This window comes from Cucumis sativus, chromosome 4, assembly GCF_000004075.3.
Source record: "Cucumis sativus cultivar 9930 chromosome 4, Cucumber_9930_V3, whole genome shotgun sequence".
Taxonomy (NCBI): Eukaryota; Viridiplantae; Streptophyta; class Magnoliopsida; order Cucurbitales; family Cucurbitaceae; genus Cucumis; species Cucumis sativus.
In genome coordinates this window covers 13,194,013-13,217,247 of record NC_026658.2, presented here as the reverse complement: position 1 = coordinate 13,217,247, position 23,235 = coordinate 13,194,013, and the positions used below count along the sequence as shown (strand labels likewise).

Here is a 23,235-nt window from a genome sequence, read left to right as displayed (position 1 = left end):
GATCCACCAATAAACGGTTAAATATATGTGAAATATGAAATAAAGTTTTTTTTTTTTAAACAATAATATAATTCACAACTTTCAAATGTATTATCAACTAAATTTATGAAACTTTAGATTGTGTATGTGCTACCATATTTCTAATTTTCTCTAATAAATAAAACAGTGTTTGATGTAAATGGTGAATTATTAGTTTTGAAATAGTGGTTACCAAAGTAAATGAGAGATTTAAGGTAGCTCTAGAGGTGGTTGTTATAATTTTTCATCCTCATTTCAAACTACCTCAAGTAATTAAAAAAACTAAAAAAAATATTAAATGGGCGGAATGAGAAATTGACTTGATATAATTAAGAATGGAACAAAAAATTGTGTTAATTCCATTTAGGGTGCGTTTGGTTTAGATTATAAAGTGTTTAATTTTGCCAAAAAAAAAAAACTATTTTAAAAAAAATGATAGTGTTTGGCAAATTAAAATAATGCATCTTTTTTAAAAATACCATTGTAAAAAAGTCTAACCAAAGTGTTTAAATTTTAAATTCATTTTAAAAAAGTGTCTAGAAGGAAATGTATTATTGATTTTTTTTTTTTTTTAATTCAATCCAAAGGAAGTTTGAGTAAAATCTAAATAAAATGAATGATTATTGTTTTTTTTGTTGGGTGCCAATAATGTACTATGTGTGGAGGTTATATATACCAAACATGAATGTAAAGCATTAGGTTGTGTTGCAGCTGAGCTAAGTTGGTTTCATCAAATTGAATAAATGTGTTCACTCCTAAACCATTTTTGATAATGTCTCACAATTGGTTTGTAGTTACGTTGATTCAAACTAAAACGAAGAATTTTGGAAGTTTGGAACATTTGAAATGCGAGAGGGAAAAGTCTTATGTTTAAATTTGAAATACATAATATATACGTTACAAAGTTTAAAAATAAATAAATAAGTTGGCAGTTTCTTTTTATAACCTTTTTCCACTTCATGCGCCCGCGCCCAAGAAGTGGAACCAAAACCCATTTCCTCTCTCTCAAACGCCGCTCAGCCTCGCCAGCCGACGTCTACCACCGACTACAGCTACTCGTCGTCGCCGCCGTCCCCCGGTAAAGGAGCTCACCGCTCTTTCTACTTCTCTCTCCAACCAGTGTGTTGTTTCTTTATCTCCCTCTATTTGCTCTCCTTCACCCGCCACCACCACGCGTCGTCGGCCTCTCCATTGCCGTAACCCGCCGCCTTTCTTCGCCGTTTGCGTTCGGTATTGTTGGTAAGAGTTTATTTTTCAAGTTTTGATGAGTTTTCTTTTATGTTCTTGATTAGTTCTTGAATGCACATTAATATTTGGCCTTAGCATTGGTTTAACTTTGGTATTTGAATGTTAGATTTGTGTTTCAGGAAGAAGTTGCTGTTTATAAAAAATCAAGAGCATTTTGGAACGTTGTTTTTGGCAAGTGTTAAGGCTTTGTAATCCTTTTACATTAGTTATAACCAAAAACATTTTATGGAAATTTTGAGCTTGAAAGGAAAGACTTATGGAGTGGTTAAGTAGAGCCATACTTTGTATAATGAGTATATGACGCACTTGAAAAGTCAAATAGAACACATCAAATTTTGTTGGATTCGTTAGGCAACGAAAAGTGTTCTGGAAAGGTAAAGCATATTAACGTGTTGGGACTCTTAAGTACTTTATGGTTTGGTTTATTTGATAGGTCTTGGATGTTTACAAGCCTTTGGAATTGGTATAAGCAATTTTTTTACTACTTGGAACTTTAGACCTTAGTATGTTTTGGTTGAATAACTTTCTTAGGTTGTTGGTCATGGAACTTAGCATTAGCGTAAGAATCCTCTTTTCAAGAACAAAAAATTAAGTAGGGACAAACAAGCTTTGGAAGAGTGCCTGATAAGCTTCTTTCAGGTTACAGAGGAGTTGAAGGGTAAACTATTTAAGGTGGAGAAGTTAGGTAACAATAGTGTTCACGAACTAGTAAAGTTTGAGACTTAATTAGAGTAAATTGTTGGCAGTAATAACAAAGCTTAAGAGATTTTAACTTTAGACATATGCTATAACCAGAAACTGGTGATACCGTCATGTTGATTGAAAAAGGGAAAAGTACTGTTGTTTGAAGGAAACAAGAAGTCGTGATAGTGACGTAAAGTAAGTTAATCTTCCAAGATCACTACTGGTACAAGAAATGGACATGTAGAGCTTCAGTTGATAGCAAGAAGTTGCTATAGCAGAGTTGAAGTAGACCAAGTCAAATATACATGAATTATTTAACAAAGTTTCCATACTTCTTAATGTTTTTCCTTGGTTGTTCAGGGAGAAAGATGGGTCCATGTTATGTGTCAACTATCAACTAATAAGAAGTTGATTATAATGATGTAGCCACGTCACAAGGGAATGCCAGGACGTGAAGTGTCAAATTTGGATTTCGAATTTTGGACTTGGGGTGTCACGTATAGTTTGTATTCTCTTGCATGGGTAATGTGTGGACCAACTTGAGTATGGATATTCTCAATATAAATTTTTGAAGCATGAAGGTTGTTATCTCAAAGACTATCTTTAGGGAAATGGCGTCGCCAAAAAGAGAGTGAGAAGAAGTTAGGGCATTCAATTGTTGTTTTCTCTAGGGCAAATATGAGACATAATTGTAGGGTTCATATTTCTATTCATTTTTTTTCAAAAAAGAAGAAATGAGAGGAGGGAAATAGAAGAAGAAAAAAGGAAAATAATTAGTCTTAGTGGCAAAAACAGAGACAAGTAGTGGCAATGGCAAATGCCATTGGTTGTGAAAGAAGAAGATGGGGAAAGAAAAGGGAACATGAAGTAAGGAGTGATAAGAACAATAGAAAGAAAAAAATGTAGTTTTAATTTTAATAATATTTAAAAATTAGAAAAAACAATGTTTTAATAAGCAATAAATGACATGTCACCCATTAGTAATTAACTGGAAAACTGACGAAGAATGCAAACTTTAAAATTGTTAAGTTTGAAAATTCAGGGACTCGGATGCAACATAACTCAAACCTTAAGAACCAAAACTGTACTTTTCTTTTTCTCATTTCTATCCAAATTCTGAATTAGAATTCATATGAAATGTTGATAATATTGATTAAAATAGCATTTTGGTCGTTTTACTTTGAGGTTTGTTCAATTTGAGTTGATGTAATTTCAAATGTTCAATTTTTATTCTTATTCTATTAATAAATCTTAAAATGAATCCCTCAAAGTTATTCTTATTATTATCTTTGATCACAATTGGCTAAATAATAATGGTAGTTCTCATGTAAGAAAATATAATGTGTGAATATATTTTCAATTTTTAGAGTAAACATGCTAATAAATAACCAAAAGTTTTTGAAAACATTCAACGATAAAGAAGCAGTCGAGACAAGCTAACATAAAAGTATACGTTTAAAAGAAATGGGACGTTTGAAAATATAAGTTTTTCTTTTGTGTACTTTCGACAACCATGGTAAACGAGCAAGGTCTGAAGTATATACTGTTGCTTATTCATATTCTCTTTGATAGAATAGAAGCAAGAAGGTCGCATCTCAATGGATAATTCTTCAAGAAATGAGCTACATGGTTTTAGTTTGGCTCTTGCGTCAAGAAAGGCTGAAGAAGCTGGTTGGTTTCTTTTTCTTCTGTCCCTCTCATTTCACTTTTATTCATGCAGGGAATATAGTTGTATTGAAGGATCTATTCATTGTTCATTTGTGTGAATCACTTAGTCAACTGGTGGGCCTTGTAGCTTGTTCTTGTTTCCTGTGTTTTTCTAGATTCTGAATAGACAAGGTTGTTTATATTTGAGAATGTGATCTATAATGTAATTCAAGGGAAGTCTATTAATTTTACAGCTTGGAGGCGGTATGAAGCTATCAGGTGGCTTGACAGCTTTGTTGGACCACTTGGCATATCAAATCAGCCATCAGAGGTGGAGTTTTTGTCTTGCTTGAGAAATGGTCTGATCTTGTGCAACGCAATTAACAAAATTCAACCAGGAGCAGTACCTAAGGTTTGTTAGTTATTGCTGGTTTTATTTTTAGAACTTGCATGACCACTATTGTTTCTGGACCCATTACCTCTTCAATGTTTTCTTAACCATTACTTCTATTTTTGTGATTAAATTGAAGGTGGTGGATAACCCACGTCCTTTACAATCAATTTCGTGGGACTGCCAGCCATTGCCTGCCTATCAATACTTTGAGAATGTCCGGAATTTTTTGGTGGCAGCAAAAGAGCTGAATCTGCCTGCTTTTGAAGCTTCAGATCTAGAAAGGGTGCTTTTCCAATTTGAATGTATGCTATTTTTTCTTTTTTAATTATATGAGTAACTAAAACATAGAACCATGACTGGACTAATCAGGATACATTTGAGGCAAATGTAGTGGATTGTGTATTGGCTCTAAAATCTCTTCATGAGTCAAAGCAGATAAGTAATGGAAATGGATTTCATAAACACATGAAATCTCCTCTGCTTTTGCACTCCAATAGGATGCATCCAAGACCCTTGTCCACAGTCTCATTGGACTCTTGTAGACGCTTGGATATGCCTGCCACATGTGAGAAGCAACCTCCTATTGGGAGTCCAAATATAGGACTTGAAGGTTTGACCATCTTTTGCTACAATTTATGTTTGAACTGTCATTATGACAATTTAACGAGATGATAAATAGGAGATAGTTTGATAACGTCAAATAGTTACTCCTAGCATAACTGATGGTTATGGCAATTTGGTAATGTTTCCCAAAAAATAAGCTGCAATATTTAGTTCATGAGATCATTTTCTCTTTTGGATAACAAAAAATTGTTTACAATTCATGTATATTCCATGGTAAAGATTTGTTAGTTAACACATGAGATCTACAACTATAGAATATCATTAACACCTTTGGACAATTCACATTTTTGTTTATTTTGAAAAGTGGGGAAAAAATATCATACTCTAACATTGGGTTTTCTCTAACTTTTCTAGAGTTCATTGTCAAGTCACTTGTTGATTCCATAGTTCAGGAAAAGGAAAATTTTGATGGGAACCTTCTTGCATCTCTGAGAAATCAAGATAAGGTTGATTGAAAACTTATCACTACTTTTTCTTGATAGCTTTTAGTGGATTGTTTTTCCTTCTATGAATTCGTTGCTTATACACAGGATGCAGTAAAGTTATTCCAAAGTATTGTATCAATTTGTTCAAATGAATCACTCCAAGAAAACGTTTATGAGGTCAGTCTGCTTAGACTGTGAAAATGCATTGCTCTTTTACTATTTTTCTCTGAAATCTCATTTTGAATAGTGCTGATAAAAGTGAAAGTTGCCCAGTTGCATTGAGGGGATTCATTGTGAATTATGATGAATCAAAAGGACATTCATTCACCTAGTATGCTTTGTTTATGTAGTTTCCTTGTTATAAGGAATGATGCACAATCATTGTTGTATGAATCTAAATTTTATACAGCTATAGAAGATGTATGTTCATTTAACTACAACTACTTTGTTATTTGCTTTCCAACCGGAAACCTGAACTGCTTGTCTTTTCATAATGAGATCTCATTAATCTGTATCTCTCTTTTCTTTTCTCTCATGCCAATTGCCTAATGTATTTTCAGTAAAATTGTATTATAATTGAAAATTTTATACCCTTTTTTTCTCACCTCCCACAAAAAAGAAGACCGAGTTTCATACAACTCTAGAAGATGAATTAAAAGAAAGGTGCAGCTCCCTCGCTCATTCTGCTTCAGTTTTAGATGACATTTCTGACCTTAACAGTTTACAGGTATGTATATTTTATCTGTTTTACTTTCCTTGAACTATATTGTTTTCTTTTTCTTAACATGTAATCAAGTCTTTTGAGACGTCGGTCCACAATTTGACAAGATTCCAAAATGAGGGCAGACTGCATTAGTGCATATTTGTTAAAATAGATAAGGGAGAAACAAATGATGAATTTCATAAGTGAATCAATTTATATCCTTTGTTGATGAATTCCATAAGTTAATTTTACCTAAAGAAAACTAATAGGGTTTAAGTAGAGGAAATTAAGTGGCCACCAATGTAGGAAGAAAAAACTATTTCTTATCTATAAGTAGAGGAAAATAGAGCACTAAGTACATAATCGCTCATATTAATGAAGGTTCCTATCCACGTGATTCTTTTATCTTTCTCAAACCTTGTTTGTAACAGTTTTATATAGTCATCACAAGCACAATTGAAACCAACATAAAGTCTGAACTTTACCAAGAGGTCAAAGTTTCAAATTCCCTACCCCACTTGTTGAATAATAAAAAAACATAGTTACACAAAATTATGCACTAATGGTTTTCTTTTTATCTTTAGTATAACTAGGGTGTGAGGATATGAACCTCCAATCTAAAGGAATGAGTGCGTTAATGATTGCTAAACCAAAATCTTCATGATTTTTTTTTTCAATTTTTGAAAAATAAGGTACAGTTTGATTCTAAGTTCTACGGTCTAAAAAATCATTAGTTTAAAGTTGGGGCTTGGGGTATTTCCCATTAAATCAATACGATGATGCGACATTAAAAATAATTTTATGTTTATGTAGCAAAATTTTCTTTTTAATTGTTTATTTTTAAATCAATGTTCTTTTTAATGTTTGAGCTTTCTCTCCACCCGTGTTTTTATTTAAATGTTTTTTGTGCTAGGAGGCTGGGTTTGAATATAATTTATTTATTTGTTGATTTTTTCAGATGTTTACTTAGTTTAGGAAGAAAAATTATAGGACGAGAAAGAAGTGTTTAATTATATGTTTAATTAGGAGTTTCTTTTGTTTAATTTTAGTAAATTAATAAAAATAAGCTTTAAAGCAAATACTTATCCAACAAGCCTAAATGACTTACACAATATAGTTTATTTTAAACTTCATAAAATATGCTAATATCAGCTTATGCATTTTCCTTGAAGGATTACAGAGCATGCTTCAAAAAGAAAAGCTGCAATCACCACAAACTACTTAGTATTCAAGAGAGGGAGGTTTTGGTAATTTCCTGTCTCTCATCTAATATAGTATATAATATTTGTTGCCGTATGCATTGTAATCTCCTGTCTCCTGTTGGCTTGAATTTGTTTTTTTTTATTGGAAATGAATTTTTTTATATATAAAAGTATGGCTATGAATATGCTTTTATCTATTCCGTTTAGTTGGATTATATGCTTTTAAATACTTGAACATGAGTTATTATTAACATGATTCTAAGAAGCACATAGACGGATAAGAGACATGAATATGACACGACTCAAACATGACAACATGCCATATTTTAGAAATCTAGGACATGATACAACAAGGACACGTTCATTAAAATATACACTTTAAAAAAAATCTATTTTGTTTTTATACCAAAAGAAAATTCAAAGTAAATGGATTGATTTATTTATATGCTTAAAATACTTAACTGGATGTCTTTCATGCTCAACAGTTATTGTTGTTGTTATATACGTGTCCAAGTGTTAGACACGAACATGCTATCCAACAAGCATTTTGTGAATGTCTAACACATTTGCTGCTCTAGCGAGTGTCTGATATATGCCAACAAGTGTTGGGATGTCCAAGTGTAGGACATGGACACACTGCTCTACCAAAGTGTCATTTCTTCTTAGAGTAGATCTCATTTGAAACCGCAATTAATGTGTTATAGGAGTAAAAAGTTGTTGCAAGCATGTGTATGTGCATATAAAACTGGGTTGTTAAAATAATACCTTCTTTATCATACAGGATCTCAAAGCCCTTTTATCTAAAACAAAGGGGGAATTTCATGACTTGCAGTTGCATTTACAAAGGGACTTGAAAGACTTGGGTATTTTCATGATTGGAAGAACACTTTTCCTTTATTTGAACTATTAATGCGTTACACGTGAATTGGCTCAAGTTATAGTTGTTTCTCACAAACATTTCATAATTAGTCATAATTATCAATATTAGTCCCTTTTTGAGGTCGAATTATTAATACTTACTTTCAAGACTGATTTTCTTGATAATTTTCAATTGTTTCTTTTGGGTTTCAGAAAATCTAGTGCAGGGGCTATCAAATGCTGCTCTTGGTTATCATAATGTGGTTCAGGAGAACAGAAGCCTGTATAATATTGTCCAGGATCTAAAGGGTTAGTGTGTTTAACGATCGAAACATAGTAAAAATCTTTTGATTTCTACTTTGATTGGAAAACCTTGAGCTATTCATAATGATTTAAATTTTATTCAGGTAATATTCGAGTTTACTGCAGAGTAAGGCCCTCGTTCAATTGTTTATCAAAAAATATGATAGAATATATTGGGGAAGATGGTTCACTAATGATCTTGGATCCATTAAAATCCAAAAGAGATGGAAGGAAGGTTTTTCGGTTTAATCGTGTATTTGGCCCAGCTGCAAAGCAAGGTATATCTATCACTAATGCTAGTTTATAATGTTACTGTTGTTTGTTAGCTGACCATAGTGCTTTTTTTTTTTTATGTTGTTTAGATGAAGTTTTTAAGGATATTGAACCATTAATTAGATCCGTCCTGGACGGATACAATGTATGCATATTTGCCTATGGTCAAACTGGATCAGGAAAAACGCACACCATGGTAAGATATCCACATTTACATATTTTATCTCAAACATTCTCCCACCTCCATCAAACGACTTATACTCCTTAACAAACCTGGAAGACCTTCTAAAATATATTGTATGTTAACAGAATGGTCCATCTGGAGGAGCAGACAAAGACTTCGGAATTAATTATCTAGCACTTAATGATCTATTCCAGATCCAAAATGTAAGGAAGGACAGCATAGACTATGAAATCAATGTCCAAATGGTTGAAATTTACAATGAACAAGTCCGAGACCTTCTTGTTGCAGAATCATCAAATACCAAATATCCTTGACTGCCGTCTATTTTATTATATATTTTTTTGGTTAAAATACTTTTTTGGTTCTTCTAGTCTGAGACTTGTTATACTTTAGTAGAATAAATCTTGAAAATAGTCCCTAATTTTAGTTTATGGTTAGTTTATTGAAAGTATATGTTAGTTTATTGCCAAATTTAGTCTCTTTACACTTTCCTACTATTTTGACGAATTTTAACGTCAAAAGATTAAATTTAACATTTACTAGAGGTATATGGGCTAAGTTTGGACATTTGAAATTACATAGATTAAAACAGAATGAGACATAGTGTATGACAAAAATGGTTTATTAACATTGTATTTTTGCCAAAAAAATTCTGTTCTGCCCAGATTCTGTTTCTACAATCTTTTCTTTACATTTGAATCACCCACCTATGAAGTAAATACCTTTGTTCTCACGAATAAAAAAACCACCATTAACATTTGCCAGCTGCTTATTGTGAAACTTCTCTGATCTGTGTAATCAGGTTTTGACAGGTCTTTGAAAAATTGAACTTTTTCTGACGATGCTTTATGTTTGACTTTACATCTTTAACTAATAATAAATTAGAGATTCGAAGTTGTACTAGTGTCGTTGGCTTCAGTCTTCCAGATGCAACCCGGCATTCTGTGAAATCAACTGATGATGTTCTCAATCTAATGAAACTAGGAGAGTTGAACCGTGCCGTGAGTTCCACTGCTATGAATAATCGAAGTAGCCGCTCGCACAGGTAAATTATTACCATATTGTACTCCACCTTTTCTCTTTAGTATTGGAGTTATGGAATTTCCTGATATGCTTTTTCATTTGCGTGCAGTATTTTGACTGTTTATGTTAATGGAAGGGACAATTCTGGGAGCACGATTTGTAGTTGCCTACATTTGGTTGATCTTGCAGGAAGTGAAAGGGTCGACAAATCTGAGGTTATGGGAGACCAGCTTAAAGAGGCACAATATATTAATAAGTCTCTCTCTTGTTTAGGAGATGTGATCATGGCATTAGCTCATAAGAATTCTCATATCCCTTACAGAAACAGTAAACTCACACTTCTCTTGCAAGATTCTCTAGGTATTGGCCCTTTGTTTTAATTGCCAATTCTTTTAGGCATTGTTCCTTTATATTATTAAGTAATGGAGATTGTGTTTGTTTTCTTGTTATGATTATTTCAAGCAACATTGGAGCACATAGAAATAGAATAATATTAAGACCCCTATTTAAGTAGATAGTGTGATTATTGTTATGGTTTATTAGTATTATTGTTATGGTTTATTGGTAAAGGGCATATTAGTAATTAGCCCAATAACTTGGTTAGGGTTCTTGGATTATAAACAGAGGGTGTTCTGGATCTCAGTGGGTTGAAAGTTTTAAGTAGCCCTCTCGAATGGTTATGATGACTTCTTTTGATATTGCAATATATGTTTCTATCTTTTAGCGTGCTTTATATTCTTTGTTGTTCATGAATTTCTTGTTAGGAGGTATTCTAACATACATTTCCATGTCGAAGAAGAATAACTAACGGTTGGGAGAACGTTGGGATGCTTTTAGAAATATTGAATTTGCTAGTTGAAGTCATTTATTTGAAAGTGCTTTGAGAAATTGCTATCAAGTGCCTTGTACTGCTTTTGGCCTGGGTACTTCAAAAATACTTCCAAATTTTAAGCATGTTCCAGCCAAACATTAAAATTCTTTATTACTAGTTTTATCTTTTCACTAAAGTGCTATATTAGAAAGTACTTTCAAACGTACCTTAAAACCTAACAATGGTCCCCAATAAGTTCTAAATTAACCTTTTTCCATGGCGCAATCAAGAAGCTTCTGTATAATCAATGATAGATGATGATCGTTTGACTTCATATATTGAGAAAAACTCTTTGGGAAATTTAATTTTCAGGTGGACATGCTAAAACAGTAATGTTTGCACATGTAAGTCCAGAAGAAGATTCTTTCTGTGAAACATTAAGCACACTGAAATTTGCTCAAAGTGTTTCGACTGTTGAACTTGGTGCCGCTCGTTTGAACAAGGAAAGCAGTGAAGTCATGCAACTAAAGGCTCAGGTAAACCTTCAAGGCAACTAATTCTCCTCTACCACTTGTATTTTTTTTTCTTTTCTATTTTTCATGATTTGTTGCATCATTTAATTCTGTTTAAATTTGCATCCTTAGTACTTCAAGTCTCTCATGGCTTGGATTATTTATACAATTGGTTTTTTATTCTTTTCATGCGTTATATCAATTTAATTCCTATACGAGGAATTTATTTACCGTCATACTAACTGGGTTCTATAGCAAGAAATTAACACAGTAATGCTGATATTATTTATTTTGGATGTTATGCGACATTAACCCATTCATAGAGGAGTTTTGGAGTAATAGATCGAAGTGCAGAGATGAAATTGAAGTATCTGTAAGTATAAAAATAAAATTGATACGAATGGAATATATAAGGGTTGTTGGTGCCAAATTTAATCACCATTAAAATGGTGTGGAACTGTGAGGCCCCCAATTGTGCACACATACGTGAGGAGGTGTAAGGAATTTCAGGAGGGACAAATGGTTAGAGCAATGAATAAAGGGAATGCTATGTGGCTGGTGGGGACCGAGTTTATAAAGGGGCTGTGGTATCCATTTTGGGCGTGAAGAATTTGGCTGAGGTTGAAAGATAGGAGAGGATTTCCAGCTCTCTTGAATATCCTGGACGGTTTCTTCTTTGCTATTTTGCCTTTATGTTTGTTTCAGAACCTTGTGATTGGTTTGTTGTTGTCTTGTGAACTTTAGAAGTTCAATTATCGTAAACGGGGAACATCTTTCCTTGTGCTTGTACCTTTGTTGGGTTTCTCTGCGTGCAGATGTTTTGAAACCTGACAAGAACAAAATCGTGGAAGTCCCTTCTCACATTAAGTAATGTTATGGTCTTATTTAATTCTTAACAGCTTTTTAATGTGGATAATAATTGAAGTTGAGACGAAATCAAACTTTAAAATTACATCACCAAAATTCATATAACCAGTATGGTAACCACCATGCAGTTAAGAAAAGTATTAGTTATATGCTTGAATTCAAGTAAAGTACTGTCTTCATTTGGTTTCTGCATAATTTAATTCTTTTTGTCATGTATGGCATTGGTGTTAAGTAAGTCGATATGATGAGATTATTTCTCCTTTATCTCACTATGTAGGTTGAGAATCTTAAGAAAGCTTTGGTTGATAATGAAGCTCAAAGGATACTAAGTAAGAAGTTAAAGGATCCTAGATCATCTACACATGTAGTTGACAGAACTCCTCCACGCACTCGAAGGTTGAGAATTGAGAGCTGCAACATTGATAAAACTGATCTATCTTTCAAACAAGAGATGGGAAAGGGCTCAAAGGATCCTAAATCACCTACACATATAGTCAACAAAACTCCTCCTTGCGCTCGAAGGTTGAGCATTGAGAGTTGCAAGATTGCTAAAATTGAGCTACCTTCCAAACAAGAGATGGGTAAGGGCTCAAAGACTCCCTCTGTACGAACCAAAAGATCAAGCTTGGAAGGCCCAACATGTATTAAAAAAGATGGTTTAAGGATGAAGGTATTGGTGGAAGATGGAAGTAAGAATCAGGCATTGGCATTCCAGAAATCTGGGAAAATTGAGAATTCAGAGAGAGTCTCTAAAGCTTCTCATAGCATCAGCGATGCTGCTGTTTCATTTGAGATGAACCATCTGAAGGCTCCTCGAAGTCCTCTAGGTACTGACTATAGGAAGCAAGTGATCAACGTTGAAAGTACCCAAATTCTTAGTCTTCAGCTGCCCAAGACACCTGAACCACCAAAGCGTGTCAGAAATAACATCCAAAATCAAATGCAAAGCGATATGATGTTTTCCGCAAATGGCCAAACACCCAACATGACGAGTACAGTAAGTGGAAAAGGGTCTCGAATCAGAAGATCCATGAGGACCATTGGGAAGCTTATTAATGGCTCTGAGAAGAAGTAAGTTCTATCTCAATCATTTCTCTTTGATGTTGTATGATAGGGTACTTTGGCCCTCTAATTCTATGCAATGCATGCTATTTCATCGTTTGTTATTTATTTATTCTTAGTACTATAGGAGTAGGGAGATTTGAACTACAGTTCTCGTGATCAATAAAACCATCGTATGTCATTTGAGCTATACATGCTAGACCATCCTTGTTACTTGTTACCACAAGGATGAAGCATACTTTTTTTTATAGAAATAAACTTTAACTTAAACTCGATTTCTTTCAGACAATATTACAGGAACCGACAAAATTTGGTAGAATTGCATACTCCAGTTCAAGTTAGATGTAATATTGATATTGAGACGTCGCCATTTACAACTAATTCAAGGATGCAGAGGAGGCAATCTTTAACAGGGATCCAAATGACAGGGCCAGGAAAATCTAGAAGATCATCCATTGGAGGGAAACCAGGCGACTCAAGTTAGTAAAACTGACTTCAACATTGATAGATTCTATACATTTGCCATACCTCTTCTCCTCTAGCTTTTATGGAAGTTTTCTCATTGTTGTCATAACTTGACTGAGGATCTGAGCCTCATGTTGTGTTCTGCAGATGTTCAAAAAGTAATAGACACGAGAAATGCGAGGACCCCTCCACCTGTCCATCCGTCGACCTAGGCAACCAAGCGGTGGCTATAATCGTGTATACAACGAATGATTTGAGGTCATTTTTGTAGTGTAGAAGCCTTAAATTTTTTAAATGAAGGCTTCATATTGACTAATGTTTTTCAGGACATAACATAAAAGTGTCAGAATGTAGAGCAACTAACATAGTGTTCAGTTCGAGGTTGGGGATGTGAATCCCAATGGTTTAGCAACCTTCACCATTCCTAAATTTTCCATGTAATCATAGAACTGAAGTTGTCCATGTAATCATACTGAAGTATGTGAAGATAATTCACTAGACATGTAAAAAAGAATAAAACAAATTTCCTAATGTGGATAAACTACTTTTTAATTGTTGGTTATTTTGGTTTAAATATCACTTTGGTCCTAGTGTGATGGGGGGCCTACTTGTACAAATAATTTAAAATTTATATTATTTTTCAAAAATAATAGTCTATACAAATAGACAAAATATGATTTATTGCCATTAACGCTTATTAAGATAGAAAATTAGCTAAAACAGACTAATAAGAAAAAAGACAAACGACAAATAATAACCAATTAAATACCTCAAATTCCCTTCCCCCATGGAGAACACGTCCTTGAGTGTAAGTTGAAGATAGGATTAATGTATGTCTGGGCATATAACTCAATCTTGTATGCATTGTCGTCAAAATTCTTTACTATTCGATAAGGACATATTTTCTTTGGTTGTAATTTGTTGTATTTTCTAGCTGGAAGCCTTGCTTTTCATTAGCATGTCATGACTAAATCTTCTTTGAATTCTCTGAATCTTTGAGTACTTGAGTTATTCTTTCGGTCATGTTCTCGACTTCCATACTAAGATCAACATTAGAAGAAATATTAGAAAGATTGACAGTTAGTGTAGGCAATTTAGTGTAAACAATCTCAAATGGTAACTTCCTTGTAGATCTATTCTTCAAGTGGTTGTAAGCGGATTCAGCTTGTGCTCAGACAAGCTCTCATAGCTTAGTTTGTCTCCACCAATGCAATTTATGAGGTTAGCTAAAGTTCTAATGGTAACTTTGGTTTGACCATTTGCTTGTAGATGAATTGTAGTGCTAAATTTTAGCGTCATGTTGAGTTTTTTTTCAAAGAATCTTCCAGAAATAGCTAAGGAGTTTAACATCACGATCGAACACTATGGAGTTATGCCATGCAAACTACAAATTCTTTTAAAAAGAGGCTAGCTATATAAATTGCATCTGAAGTTTTCCAACAAGGTAAAAAGTGAGATATCTTGTTAGATCGATCAACTTCCACAAACACACAATCATACCCCATTGAGTTCTTGGAAGACCATGGACAAGTTTTTCCAAATGCATTTGGGGGGATAGGTAACACGGTGTAAAGGCCCATATTTTGCTACAGTCTCATAGTAGTTTGAACTTGACAAATTTGGTAACATCTCTATGTAATTGTAGCCAATAATAAATTTGGCCAAGGAGTTCACCTTATGTAATGCTAAAATGTCTTGTTAATCTGTTGGTTCGAAGTGATATTCTAGGAATACAAAGAAAATTTTTAGTGAAAAGAAAATCGTGAGTCAAGTGGAAATCATTGCAATTAACATGAGCAACATAAAGATCAAATCTTAGCCAAATCGGTTGTTTTTTTTACTAAGAGCATCAACCACAACATTAGTACTACCCACCTCATGTTTAATTACGAAATGAAAACATTGGATGAAAGATAACACCTAACATGCATCCTACTAATAGTCACTTGGGTTTGTAAACATTTAAGTGACAAATGATTCGAATATAAGATGAGTTCTTGACCTAAAAGATAGTGTTCTCAAACCTTTAGTGCTCTAACCAATAAGTAGAGTTCTTGTTCATAAGTACTCCACTTTTGCCTTGCATCACTAAACTTGTCACATCCCATTCTGGAGCACCTTCTCACTAGGCTCAAGATGTGGCGTGAAGTTGACTCACATCATTCTTCTTCTAACAATACTTGTTGACCCTACTTAACCTGTAACTCTTATCTATCTCTTTCTAAAGCTTAGACATAAAAGTGCGAAAAATAAAATGTCTCAAACTTTAAAAAGTGTAAAATTTCAACAAAGATCTTCAAGCTCATCTAATCAATGGATAACTTGTAACAGTCTTATATGGACATAGCTATATTTAGAGTCTTAACCACTCACACCAATATAGAACATACTTCAAAGTGTCCAAAATACAAGTTTCCTCATAGGCTATGAAGCACAAATACTTCAAAGTGTGTAGATAATCAGTATTGCACCAGACACGTGAAATGAAGTATTTTTTTTTTAAAAAAATTCAAATATTCCCTTTTAGATACATAAAGAAATACACCAGCAAACCAAATGAAAAATGAATAAATAATATATATATATATATATATATATATATATATATATATATATGAGATAAATTTTAGCTCTAAAACCCAGAGTTCACTTACTTTGTTAAAAGTATTATAATTACTAGCAAACCAAATGAAAAATAAATATATAAAATTTAAACATTAAAAGAAATATATTTTGAAAGCATATTTCCTTGTCCCTGTATGTGTATCTCCTTCAAGGTTAATTATCAATTCTTTCTATAAACTTAACCTCCTCAATTACTCCAGATTAAATTAAGTCTCTTTGTGCTATTAATTTGTTACTTTTGGTTTTTTGAATTACATTTAGTATCTTTACATGTGTCCATATCAAATTAACGAGACAACTTGTGTCGATATGGTGCGTTTCTTAGTTTTTCATAAATGAACAAATTACCAGATCTAATCTTATCTATGTTCATGTTTGTGCCTCAAAGCTTAAAGGTAGGGGAAAATTAAATAGAAACTTAAAGGGTCTTAACAAGTATCTCTAGACATAGAAGATGAGAGATTACCAAAAATGACCTTATGACTATTGTTGACAACCGGCGCACACATGAGACAGTACGTTGAGATCGAGCACCACATTCAAGAGACAACTTGAGCCAACATGGCAAAGGGCTTGATCTCGAACACCAAAGAGGCAACTGTAACACCCCAGGCCCAAGATTCGGACCAGGATTTTGAATTCGAATCTCTGACATTCCTCTGCATCCCTTGCGACCTGGCAGCATTGAATTCTCACTTTCAAAAGGAAGTGAACTCAATTGAGGAGATTCAAGCAGCAACAATTAATTAGAAAATTTATAATTGAAGCTAGTAAATTATAACGACCCAACTTTCCTACAAAGTTGAAGTCATTACCATTTAAATTCATTGACTTATGTCTCTTTTGAGATTGAGTCCTCTGACTTTCTTGCTGCCGATGCATGCCTCTTCTCTTGTCGACTTTGTCCTGATTGTAGTATGCGCCTTCTCCTTCTTACGAAAGGATACTGCCGCTACGTGGGCTTCATCCTATGGTTCGTGGGATAGCGCTTTCAGTCTTCCTTGTCGAGTCGGTTCGGCGTCGTAACACCTTTGCAGTGGAGAAAGATTACTCTGGATGTGTCAATAAGACTAACGGATGTTTCCTAGCCCGAGTCAACGTCAATATTCTTTTCACCTTCCTCAACTTCCCTTTCCGCCTCCCGTTCTTTCAGTTACGGGGATTTAGGTCAATGTCTTTCTAAATCTACATTATTCGTCAATCATAAATAGCTTGATTCAACGACAAGAACTAAAAGAGCTACCAGAACTGCTGCCCTTGAACTTCGAGCCTTTGCCTAGGCTTTTGCTGAACTCTACTTCTTGACTTTTGACGCATACGAGTGGATACTTCCCTCTCTACACAAAAGTCCTTAATTGAATCGAGACCGAAAGGGTTGGGTTTGGGGGTGGGGATGATTTGAGAAGAAAACTTCTGGCTCCCTTCCACCTACCTTCCCACTTGCGATGAAAAGAAGGAGGAAAAGGAAAGCAAGGATGCTCGAGGGCCTAATTCTTCTTCTTTTTTCTCTGATCCACAAAATATAGTTTTTTTTTTTTAAATACAAGAAAATAATAAAAATGGAAGGAAATACTTTAAATACAAATAGTAAATAAATAATTAAAATACTAGTTTGGGCCCCATAAAATAAAATACTAAAAATATAATCATGAGTTCCGAAAATTAAATGTTGAAAACATAAATAAAATGCGGAAGAAAACTGAATTATCCCCTATGGAGAACCCGATCACTTATTGTCATTCGCCAGCTTGCCTTCACTTTTACATTTGCCTGTAAAATTAAACATGTAAAAGAATGAGTATAAATTTATACCCCAGTAAGGGACCCATTATTAGAACTGCCACCTTCCATTAGAGTCCTGTAATAAAGTACCGCGTACTATTGTGGTCCCAAACGCACACTATCTAGTGGTCCCGTAGGGACACATCTGGGCTCTTGGTGAACCCGAAAGAATCACCATAAATGAGAGTCAGGTTTTAAGTGATGTGGTCCCAAACGCACACTATCTAGTGGTCCCGTAGGGACACATCTGGACTCTTGGTGAACCCGAAAGAATCACCATAAATGAGAGTCAGGTTGTAAGTGATCCCATCGAATCACACATCAAAACTAATCACACAGGCATACATAGGACACCCATATGGTACGACTCTAACAGAGACTTAACAGAACACTATAGCCTACACATATATATCATAACATCATTATCGTAGCTCACTCAAACATAGCATATTAATCATGAAATGCCTCAATCGTACTTAAATCAGTCGTAATCTGGTTACCGAAATAACCTTTTATAAGGTGTCAAATAGTCATATTTTATCTTCCTTAACTACACTATTGAATAATAGTGAACATACATGCAACTTCCAAAATGGGGTTTAATAGAAAATTTTCTAACCTGAAGATTTCTTAAAGATAATAATTCACTAGTTGCAAGTCAACTCCTCCTAAAACTCAGTCTTAAACATGAACAAAATTAAAATTAATAATTTTGTCAATCATCACCCTACAATATAATTAAGTAACCAAGCTTATCCAAACTTACCCCAAGATTAAGGTTGAATCCAACACAACCTTAAATGCAAAAAATCATTTGGGAGAAAATAGGTTAATGGGGGTGCCAAACCCAATCAAAACTAAGCAAAAACTCACCAAAAGTGACTCCAAAACAGGGGACGGCTAGGCAGAGCAGTCAGCTCGGGCGTGCGACTCGTGGAGGAAGAAGCACTCGTGCGACTTGGAAAGCAGAGACGGCCGGTGCAAGAGATCGTGGCTCACACGGCTTGGTGAAGAGGATGAGACTCGAATTAACACGGCTTGGACACATGGCTCGCAAACAGAAGAACGACTCGGGTTGCATCATTGACCATCAAACAACGATGGCCAGCGGCGCTGTGCGAATGGAGGCTACAGTCGGTAACGGTTTCGAGGGAGGAGAAGGCTACGACCGATGACAATTTCAACGAATGAGGAGGCTACGACCGATGACGATTTCGACGGATGAGGGGTGACAAGTTTCAAGTGATTATGAAGATAAGAATAAACACTCGGCTCGGCAACCAATGACTAGATCTCGACAAAATAGGAGTTGCCACCAATTTTTTTTACGGTGTGATTGGACATCGAAATAAAATAAACAATTTTTTAAAATTGGTCTACGAAAAATAGAATTGAGTTCGGGAGTCATTTGTGTGTAGGAAAGGTATTAGCATCTCACAACACTCATTTAGAAAAACGATGGCCAAATTTAAAATCTTGAATTGAAAATTTTTTAAAATTTAGTTTAAAACTAATGTTTTATTTCATCCCTCATTACTTCAATATTTGAAACAATGATCTCATAAAATAAGTGGAATTATATTCCATTAATTAGACTATATATTGAAGGAAAGTTTCTCACATTAAGAAAATGAGAAATTATTATAATTTCTCAAAATCTATCATAGGCTAGTCTTTGAATAAAGATTTTTTTTAAAACATTGATTAAATTCATTTTTTCTTAAGATCAAATCTCGGACTTCCAAATATATGATCCCTCACCTTAAGAATTCTAGGAAATCGGACTCCCAAATTTCCTAAATTCCATCGTAGGAATATTTTTAGCGAAATGGAAGTGAGTTATTAAAAAAGTTGATTAAGGAAAACATATGAAATATAGATTTATATTTTAAACCTTTTTTTAAAAAGATTAAAGGAATGGTTGTAAAGTAAAAATTTCTAAATAGTTAAAAAATGAAATTTAAGAAAGATGTTCAAAATTAGGTCAATAGGAAATAATGCACAATGGAATCAAATATAATATACCTTAAATTAAGCAAGTAAAATAAGTTTTTATTTTTTTAAAAAAATATTGAGAATCGAATCTTGAATTCTCAAAGAACCGATTCCCTCATCTCAAGAATTTAGAAATAACGAACTCCCAGATATTTCTAATTCCATCGTCTGATTTGTTTTTAAAATAAAAAATATAAAAATAAATATAATGTAAGGAGAAAAAAAATTAAATAATTGATATGAAATACAGTAGTAATATTGAAAAGTGTAAAAATATTTAATATTACATGATAATAATTATTATGCATGCAAGAAAAGCAAGTTAAAAAAATAAATATAAAAGGAAAATACAAATGGTAGACAACTACAACAAATAAATATATAAATAATAATAAAAAAAAAAGATAAAAGGAAAAGAAAAGGAAGTTTTGTTTTTTTAAATCTTGCCGCCACCCATATATATATATAATAATAATAACGATGATAATAATAATAATAATAATAAAATAATAATACACAAAAATATTAACCGTAAAAGAAAAGAAAAAATAGATTTTCAAATCCCAAATAAAATTTACTTGAGGTGCGGATCCTTGGGAGTAAATCTCTATCACATGAACCTTCAACAAAGTGTATTTTAAAATGGAATTTGATTTGCTAAGGAGGAACAAAAACAAAAACAAAAACAAAAAGTAAAACACTAATATAATGAAATGAATAAGAAAACTCATATTTTTAAGAGATTCTCTCTAAAAAGTTTTCTAACGTTTTCTCTATAGACTTTTTGTAAGAAAATTTTCTCCAAAGAATTCTTTGTTAAAAAAACTCTTCCCTTCCATTTTTTTTTCAAATGACAAATGTCCCTATTTATAGATTCGGAGTGTACTGCAAATTAGAAAAAAATAATAAGAATAAAATCAAAATTTGATATTATATTAATAAAACAAATTTTTATTTTCCAAAAATAAATTAAATGAGATATTTTTGAGATTTTGTGAAAAATAAATTAATACATCAAATGAATATTAAAATACTTTTATCTAAAATTGATTTTCTTTTTTTCTAAAATGATTTAAGTAAGTCAAAATTGATATTAGAATATTTTATTTAAAACAAATTCATTTCTTTTTTTCTAAAACAGTACAAATATGATATTAAAAGATTTTTAAAAAAGAAATTGATTTATTTTTGTTTCCTAAGATGATAAAAATGAAATATTATAAGATATTATGTTATTATTAAATTTTTTTACCTATATTTTCAAAAATAAATAAATAAAAGATTAGTCATTACTACTAATATTATTTTTAGAGAAAATGATTGGTAGGATAAAAATAGGTGGTTGGAAAGACAATAACATAAATATCTTTATTTCCTTCACCTATTCCAAGTTAACTAATAATAATAATATACTATTATTATTATCTCTTTTTTTCCTTTTCTTTTTTCCAAATAAAACTATAACCGTTTCTCTCCTCATTTAATAACTCATTCCATCACCTTTAAATTTTCTCTTATTCCAAAAATATAATGAATTTACCTTAATAATTATATTATCCCATAATATAATTATTCTTGTTCCTCCGTAACTTAATTTATACACATATAAATAATTACCCATAATACTTCAATTCTACCAACTTAATTCACCAATACCAACCAATCCAACAATCAAAGCTTTAACAATAGAATTTTAAATTTCAAAATTAATTACATAACCTTCCAAAATACTTAATTTCCCCAATTTCAAACAATTTCTCCAATAACACCCAAAATAAAAATTTAAAATTAACTTAATGGTTTTGGGGTGTTACATAAACACTACATAATGGAACCAACTCAACTACATAATTTATTTTATTTTGAAAAAACGTACAGTATTTTCTTATTTTTATTATTGAACTGATATATGTTTATTTGGGTTTTAGTTCATTTGAGTTAGGGATAGAATGAAAGCCATATTTATTAAAGGGCCAGCTAAGGCACGTGCCCTCTCTCATATCATCGATTTTTGTATTTTAATATTAATTTTGAAGAGTCAGATTACAATATATACTAAATAATGCTTTATTTTAAACAATGCTTAGTTCTGGTCTAGCGGTTGTGCCCTCACTTCATAACCTCCAAGTTATGAGTGAAATTTTTTTATTTTGCAACTATTTTCACAAAATAGATTTCTAAACTTCCGCTCTCACGACAATATTCCATGAGAAACATATTGGTTTTTCTTTTTCTGATGTAAAATTTACTTTACAAAAAAAAAAAGTGAAAACTGTCGGTCTTTTCTTGATTGCTACAAATGTAGCGAATGTTATTGGAGCATTTACGAAATGTGGAGATATTTTTTCAAACATTTTTTAGTGTTTATTATATAGTGCCTAGTGCCCTCTCTATATAAAATTTTTAGATTTGCCAATGGATAGAATGAACTTTTTATGTTCTTTTTAATGTAGTAGGATAGGTTTAAAGTGGGGAAACAAAATACACCACGTTAGTTTTTTTATAATTGAAGATTTAGAATTTACTATAAAAGGAAATTCTCTAATAGATGATAGAGTTTCATCACCATTCTTTGCAATTCTTGACTTAGGGTTGCATGCCAAGAACATTTAGATAAGTTTGATCACCTTGCTTGTGGAGTGTTCAAACTTGGAATGAGAAACTGGTTCTTCTTATCTCTTGGTTTTCAACCAAAGAGTAATCCAAATCTAGTCCATTTCCTTGGGTGCTGTCAATTTGATTAGAAGTTTTAGAATTTGATATTAGAGTTTCACCAATTGAGTTCATAATGATCATCATCAAAGCCTAAGGTTTTCGTATTATGGGGAGGAACCACTAATTACTAAAAAAAAAAAAAAAAAAAAGTTGGGTCTCAGTTTAATATCTGTTACTAAGAATTACTTAGTTCAAAATTCCTTAACTTTGATGGTACTAAAAAGATCATATTAACTTTCTCTCATTATAGGATTCTTTTTTTTTTTTCTTTCAATATGGTTCATCAACCATCATTCACCTCCAAGTATATTTAGGTCAATTATTTTAGGGATATCCTGTGATTTAGCTATAGTGTGCCATGCAATATATTCAATTGTACATACACATAATATGCATAATTTCTTTATAATAATTTTGTTTGTATACCCGTAGTATGTGAATGACTATAATCAATGAGCTCAATGGGATGGGGTCTATAACATGGTGAATGCAATGGTAGATTACAAGTTTTTCTATCTAAATCCAAGTATAAATTTAAAATACGTTTTTTTGGTAAGTCTAGAGTTGAACACATTTGATGTTTATGATTGGACACTTAAATTAAGATTTTTGCGAGGAAACAAAAAATAAGTTATGTTCGACATTTAGTAAATAAACCTTTTAGACAAATATGTATACTAAATCACTTACCTTAGTGACATAAAATGATTCTTGTGAATAGGGCTAAGAAAAATTTCTTATCGTCTTTTCAAGCCATGAACAAGTAACATTCATGTGTCCAACTACTAATTAAGACAAGCAACCTTTCCACGCTT

At 32.7% G+C, this 23,235-nt stretch overlaps 2 protein-coding genes across 15 annotated transcripts; one reads left to right on the top strand and one right to left on the bottom strand.

Moving 5' to 3' along the window:
* Positions 1 to 958: 958 nt before the first annotated feature.
* Positions 959 to 13,865, top strand: LOC101208507 (kinesin-like protein KIN-14L). Of its 4 annotated transcripts, none has more exons than XM_011655185.2 (20): positions 959 to 1,257; positions 3,528 to 3,621; positions 3,852 to 4,009; positions 4,128 to 4,274; positions 4,361 to 4,601; positions 4,970 to 5,061; positions 5,146 to 5,217; positions 5,660 to 5,767; positions 6,916 to 6,990; positions 7,727 to 7,808; positions 8,017 to 8,112; positions 8,211 to 8,384; positions 8,469 to 8,575; positions 8,689 to 8,867; positions 9,444 to 9,608; positions 9,696 to 9,946; positions 10,770 to 10,933; positions 12,054 to 12,847; positions 13,124 to 13,317; positions 13,451 to 13,865. In XM_011655185.2, the coding sequence occupies exons 2-20, from the start codon at positions 3,549 to 3,551 to the stop codon at positions 13,513 to 13,515; spliced, it is 3,237 nt and encodes a 1,078-aa protein (XP_011653487.1). In that variant the 5' UTR covers positions 959 to 1,257; positions 3,528 to 3,548; the 3' UTR covers positions 13,516 to 13,865. The 4 variants fall into 4 exon arrangements, with proteins under 4 accessions (XP_011653487.1, XP_011653490.1, XP_011653486.1 ...); XM_011655188.2 differs by having other exon boundaries at positions 3,523 to 3,621; positions 5,663 to 5,767; XM_011655184.2 differs by having other exon boundaries at positions 3,523 to 3,621.
* On the bottom strand, positions 11,603 to 17,438 carry LOC116403367. 11 transcript variants are annotated; one of them, XR_004216106.1, is made up of 5 exons: positions 16,744 to 17,438; positions 16,395 to 16,641; positions 14,073 to 14,343; positions 13,367 to 13,511; positions 12,540 to 12,675 (listed from the first exon to the last, which is right to left on the bottom strand). XR_004216106.1 is itself a non-coding variant. In XM_031884328.1 (3 exons), the coding sequence occupies exons 1-3, from the start codon at positions 16,808 to 16,810 to the stop codon at positions 11,662 to 11,664; spliced, it is 351 nt and encodes a 116-aa protein (XP_031740188.1). In that variant the 5' UTR covers positions 16,811 to 17,438; the 3' UTR covers positions 11,605 to 11,661. The 11 variants fall into 11 exon arrangements, 3 of the variants coding, with proteins under 3 accessions (XP_031740188.1, XP_031740189.1, XP_031740190.1); XR_004216108.1 differs by having other exon boundaries at positions 16,395 to 16,623; XR_004216105.1 differs by having other exon boundaries at positions 16,395 to 17,438.
* Positions 17,439 to 23,235: the final 5,797 nt, after the last annotated feature.